This window comes from Aquarana catesbeiana, unplaced genomic scaffold (assembly GCF_042186555.1).
Source record: "Aquarana catesbeiana isolate 2022-GZ unplaced genomic scaffold, ASM4218655v1 unanchor121, whole genome shotgun sequence".
In the NCBI taxonomy this organism is placed as follows: domain Eukaryota; kingdom Metazoa; phylum Chordata; class Amphibia; order Anura; family Ranidae; genus Aquarana; species Aquarana catesbeiana.
Window position 1 is genome coordinate 1 of NW_027362537.1, and position 6,562 is coordinate 6,562.

At 40.7% G+C, this 6,562-nt stretch overlaps 1 protein-coding gene across 1 annotated transcript; it reads left to right on the top strand.

Moving 5' to 3' along the window:
• Window positions 1-599: 599 nt before the first annotated feature.
• LOC141121316 (activity-dependent neuroprotector homeobox protein 2-like) lies at window positions 600-5,963 on the top strand. The gene has a single exon (XM_073611086.1). It carries the CDS (start codon window positions 707-709, stop codon window positions 3,410-3,412), a length of 2,706 nt encoding a protein of 901 aa, XP_073467187.1. The 5' UTR covers window positions 600-706; the 3' UTR covers window positions 3,413-5,963.
• Window positions 5,964-6,562: the final 599 nt, after the last annotated feature.

Consider the following 6,562-nt stretch of genomic DNA (forward strand, 5'->3'; position numbering starts at 1 on the left):
AGGCCTGATTTGAATCCATATATTTAAAGCAGACCTTCACTTAAAGGTGTAAGTGCTGCTCATCCCCCTCTTTTTCAAACCTCAAAAAAATAAATATGGCACAAGAGACATAGATGTGATAATAAAAAGTCCATAAGAGGTTAATCCCAGTGTATATAAGCTGCATCGCCTCACAGAAAAATATCTGTAGGGAGAACACAAGAGGGCGACAAACCAATTGCTACACTTTGGTGCCCTCTTGTGTTCTCTTTTCCAAACATGTCTGGCTTTTGTTCATATTCATCACACAAGGGTAATGGAATTTGTAGATTACAGAACTAAAGTTTTGCTTTCTAATTAGTTCATGGGAATTAACACGTTCTCTGCATTGTTGGTAAGGTCAACAAGAATTTATTTTTATTGTACCACATCCAAAAGACCGGTAAACTGCAATATATTACGTTTTTGTTTTTGGGTTTACTTATTGTACTTTATTTTGTTCTCATTTATTGAAGTAGAATCCAGAAGTGCATAAGATCGCATAGTAAGATAATATTTGGTGTGTTTTGATCAAAAATAAGAACATAACTAATTTCACTTTTTTCATATTCTCTAGGGTTACAGATCCAAGCAGTTTTGTTGCAGCCTCTGCAACTTTTCAACAAGACTGCTGACGTCTTTCAAAAGTCATCTGCAGCGCTATCATGAAGATGAGAAAGATCAGGAGATGATGGCAAGTTGTCCGAGATGCCCATTCACTTCCCATACAAAGAATGTGGTCAAACACATGCGGATTTTTCACTCAAGTGTTCGAAAAGGCCAAACACCTGCTACAAAAGATGGTCAAAATCCTGTTTGGACAAAAGATTATCAAAAAGCAGTTCAAATGAAATTTTCTTGTGTAAAGTGTTCCTTTACGGACAGCCTGTATTACACTATAAAGCGACATGTTCTAAGTAGCCACCACAAAAGTGAGCTTGAAAATTATTTTGGAGAAAAGTCCGAAGAGGAGCTTAAAGGGACTCTTGGATCAAAAGTTAATCTTGATAATAGATTTTACTGCAAAAAATGCAATTACACCATTCATAACCATGATGCATTAATGTACCATATTCTGACCTCTGACAAGCATAGAGATTTGGAACAGAAGCTGAGATCTGATATCTCTGACGCTGGTCGATCAAGTATAAAAAGGCCCTACAGGAAAGTACTTGGTCCACCTGTAGCACTTTCACCTAAACCAACAGCATTGCCAATCTCCCCAGCTCCAGCTCTTCCATCTGCTCAAGATGCAAAGGTGGCTTCACTTCCTCAAAATGGTCCCAATCAACCCCTTTTGGGAGCATCTACTGCTATCATTTCAAATATAGTACCATCTATAACATCAGTTCCTGATCCTGCTGGAGGTATAGTGAAGACAACATCTACTACTGTTGCCCCCAATGCTCAAGTTGGATTTGTAACTACTGCCCTTCCTCAAAACCAGAGTATTACTCTTCAAGCTTCCCTTCCTCAGTCTATGTTCCTTTCTCCAAGATTTACCCTAAATCAGCCTGTCACTGCAACTGTGCTTCCTTCTGCTTGCAGTGTTGGTGGACAGATCATTCCTGGCACTCAGGCCAATGTACGACCTACAGTTTTACCAGTTAACCAGCCATTAGCCAGGGGCCTGCTTCCTGTGAACCAGTCAACAATGATTGCGTGTCCACAGCCTTTGCAGTCCAATGTATTACAGATGAATCAAAATGTAAGGCCTACAATCATCTCTGTGAATCAACCACTGAAGTCGACTAACGCTGCAGGCAATCAACCTGGAGTTCCCCAAAATACCTTCCTCGCAACACCTATAATAAGGCAACTCATACCAACAGGAAAACAAGTAAATGGAATACCTACATATACCCTTGTAACATTGCCGGTTGCTCCGTGTGCTATTCCAGCTGTTAATCCACCAAACGTGCCTGTACAGCTGTCCCAGCCAGTAGTATCCACTTCTCCAGCCAGTGCACCATCTCCTCCTATTGTACAGTCACCACAAAGCACATCACAAAATAATACAACTCCAAAACCAACTCCTGCCAATAGCCCAGCCACTGCTCCAGGTGCTAAGGACAAGACTAGACAATGGAAGACATGTCCAGTATGCAATGAACTATTCCCTTCAAACGTGTATGAAGTTCACATGCAGATTGCTCATATAAAACAGGAAAATGGCCCTGATAAGCCAACAGAGTCTGCCACCAGCAATGACCCAAATCAACCTGTAGTTGCAGCAGCACATGCATCTTTTTTGAAAGTTGTGAAGGAAAAGTCTATTCGATGTGTCACTTGCAGGGCATTTACTCCAGAGAAAGAGGTGTTGCAGCACCTTTTAATGCATGGTATGGTATGTCTGTACTGCAAAGCTGTTTTTTACGAACTCAGAAACTTTATCTACCACATGAAAATCCTACATGTAGACAAAAAGAAAATCCATGGAGACTTTGTAAGAAAAGGTATTACAGTCTCATGTGATGCTAATGGTACAGCACTCTTTCCTCATTTTGACCTTACCTTTCATGTTTCCAAGGAAGAGCTTGGAGAAAAAGAAATGCACATTGCTGTAGTTGCTGGAGCCAATTCTAACACTTCTACTCCCTTGTACATCAAAATACAAACATCTGCTGAGAGAAGCACACACGATGAGCAGGGCTCTAAATGTTCTTTTTGTGAACATGTTTTATCCAAGTCGGAAGCACTGGAAACGCATTACAAGGATAAGCACCACATAATGCCCACAATGCATACTATACTTAAATCCCCTGCATTTAAGTGTATACACTGCTGCGGTGTCTACACTGGTAGTATGACTTTGTCAGCCATTGCACTGCATCTTCAGCGCTGCCGCAATGCTCCTAAAGATAGTATTGCAGCACTTGAGTTGTCCGCAGACAGCAATGCTAAAGGGCAGTCAAAGGGAGGATCAAATGATAGTACAAAAGGAAAACAAAATTCTACTGCAGAAACTCAGGTTCCATCAAATGATACAAAGATTGGCCAGAAAAATGGTCTAGGTGCTTCAAAAGACATGTCTCCTGTGCCTTCTAAAAGAAGAAAAATTGACCCCAAATCAGAATTTTCAGATTATTCTGCTGATCAAAATGTTAGCATGCTTGTGATGGTACCAGATGCTTTTGCAACTGTATCTCATGAAGCTAAAAAGGAATTCCTGCTAAAGTATTTCCATGTGAAACCTTACCCCACCAAAAGGGAAATTGAATTGCTGGCACATGTACTAGATATGTGGAAGAGTGATGTTGCTTCGTTTTTTGGTACAAGGCGTTATATGTGCATGAAATTTCTCAAAAGTCATGAACAACAAGTATTGCTTGGATTTAAAATGGCGGATCTTAAGCAACTAAAACATGACATAGACCTGCCTGAAGATTATTAAAGGCTGCTTCAATAGGTTTAACGTTACAGAAAGTATGATGCAGCTGGTTAGCTGTCCCATGACTTGCATAACTTTACTTGTAATGAGAAATAATTAAAATGAAAACTGGAACTGGTTTAAAATGTCTGATCCAAAACACTTGCTCGTCAATTCATATTTTTTTTAGGTTTGGTGTTCACTATGGTGCTCCTTACTTTTGGTCCAATAGTTCCACAAAATTGACCTCTCTGTATAAGAGCCCTTTCACACTGGGGCGGTTTGCAGGCGCTATTGCGCTAATAAAAGCGCCTGCAAACTGACCCGAAACCGACCCCGAGGGCTTTCACACTGGAGCGATGCGCTGGCAGGACGGTAAAAAAAGTCCTGCCAGCAGCATCTTCGGATCGGTGAAGGAGCGGAGTGTATACCGCTCCTGCCCATTGAAATCAATGGGACGGCGCGGCTATACCGCCGGCAAAGCGCCTCAGCAGAGGCGCTTTGCGGTGGTTTTTAACCATTTCTTGGCCGCTAGCGGGGGGGTAAAACCCCCCCGCTAGCGGCCGCATACCGACGGTAAAGTGCCGATTACAATATCGGCGCTTTACCGCCGACGCCCGCCCCAGTGTGAAAGGGCTCTAAGTGTCAGTTTCATGAGTTTGTTCCTGCATTCAGCACTATATTCTGATGTCTTATGTATGCTTTTTTTTTTTTTCTTTGTATTTTTCACAAACTCAGTTTGCGAAGATGCGCTGTATGTTTGTCAACATGCTGTATGACTAGTCAAGCCCAAGCTTTATAAAGCTTGGGGTCTGACTAATCATTGATGATGGTGTTTAAGATTTTCATACTGTGGCTAACCTTTTTCCCCGTCATTACAGTGGTTGGAGGAGAATGGAGGATGTGTTGAGGCTCATCTAGGATCAATAGAGATGTCTGGGTTAAAAAAAAAATCCTATCAACTAGATCAGTGGTTCAACCACCAGCATGTGAACTCTGTTCTGCTGGACCTTGCTTTTCTCTATTCCCTCCTGTTCAGCAGTTGGCCCCCATGCTGGGTGAGGAAGTGTGCTTGGAAGGAGTTTCAGACAAGAGGAAAGAACTCTGCAGACACTGGTTAGCTTCTTGAGTGTTTGGCTCCTGTCTAAGGGATTGTGCTTCCTAGCTGGGGACACAACTTAAGGTGCACATAAAGCTGATCCTTGATTATATACAGCTGGCTGCTTATGCTCTACCGTAAAGAGATGGGAAAGCCCTCTGCTGACAGAACACATTGTTTATTTACTAAAGGCAAATTTACTGTGCACTTGGAAGTGCAGTCACTGTAGATCTGAGGGGAAGATCTGCTGATTGGATGATAGAAATCATGTGCAAGCAAACATGCCATTTTATATTTTCCTTGCATGTCCCCCTCAGATCTACAGTGACTGCACTTCCAAGTGCACTTGTAGTGCTCAGTGGATTTATCTTTAGTAAATAAACCCCTATGTGACCCAGGGCAGCATCCAGATTTACTGCCTGCGAAAGGTAAAGGACTGTACTCAGTGGTTCTAAACCACTAGGTTGTGCAATGTAGAACATGAGTATGTTCAGGACCCACTCATATGCCACACACAGTATGCAGTACAGGGAGTCCCTATGCCTGATTTTGTGTCAACACATTTTATACTTGCACTCTTGTGTCCCTTTTTTCTACATTCTGAAGTTCGAAGGTATGTATAGTGCAATAATGTTGTGACTTGATTTCAAATGGCTATGGCAGCATTGAAGTATTGTCTGCAGTTTAAGCTGTCACAGGCCGAAATAAGTGCAGTTGTGCGAGCATACATTTTTATTTTTATTTGGAAAGTTTGGGGGGGAAAAAATGTGGTCTCATAAAGGTTGAGAACCACTGCTCTAGTTACATTGTTGCTCCTGTACCATGTACTGACACTTTAGGCAGATTTCATAAGTTCTTGGCTTTGATGTACATTGTTACGTAAGCCTATTGGCGTATATAAGGTTTAGGGTTTGGTTTTGTAATTTAGGTGCGATGTACAGGTGTGGTGTGTGTTTTTTTGTTTTTTTTTTTAATGTGCTGCTCCTTAGACACATCTGTAAATATTTCACAGCTGTAGCTCTGTCAGTTTCCACTTTGTACACTATTTGTTTTCATTTGTAGTTTTGTTGTTTGGAACCCAAACCTTTTCTTTTATACAGGTCTACATCTTTATCCATTTCATCTACGTACTGGATGGAGCATAATTTCTGCATCATTTTAGGTGTACTTAACACGTCTGTGTTTTTTTTTTTTTTTTTTTTTTTGTTTTTTTTTTTTTTTTTCCAGTAAGGAAGTAAAAAAATCTTCAATTCAGTTTTTAATGTGTGATACAGGACACTTTTATATTCCTATATAAATATTATATAATTTATTAGTAACTTTGGGAAATCAGGAACCCTTAGTCGTAGGAAAGACTTAATGTGGTGCCAGTTGGGCCCCCTCATTTCTACTTTACTGTAATATATCTAGTACAAAGAATATATTGCCTTTGCCAATTTGGACTTGCTTTTGTTCAAAATAAACATTTTAACTACAGGTTGACTACTGTGTTTCTTGAAGCCACTGCAACATTTGCACTGTCTGAAATGTTTAAAATGAATGCTTTTTGAAAGGAATAAGGTGCTTTTAATCTTAAAAGAAAGGTGCCACTCACACAGAGCTATTAGAAAAGCAAATACCTCAGGCTACCCAAGGTGCATATTGTATTACATTTTTTAGGAATAATAACCACTTGCGAGGACTGCCCACCTTCGTTTTACGTCACTACTTTGAAGAGGTATGGCAGCAGCTAGCTGCCATAACCCTGGTATCTTATTCTTCAGCGGGCGGTCAGCTTTCAGATAAAAGTGGTCTCTGTGGCGGATTCGGATTTTATCGGCTCCAGTGCACTCCGCCACTTACCGGAGCTGTCCGGTAGCGGCAGAGGCGATCGGGTTCTTCTCCCTGTTAGGCATGGAGACGAGTGAGAGGAAGATGGCCCCCACCTGTCCATATCGTTGCAATGTCAAAACATCACTTCCACCCATAGCTCCTAAAGGGACTTTATTATTAAATGTCATTTGAAAATATATACATATACATACATATATATATATATATATATATATATATATATATATATATATATATATATA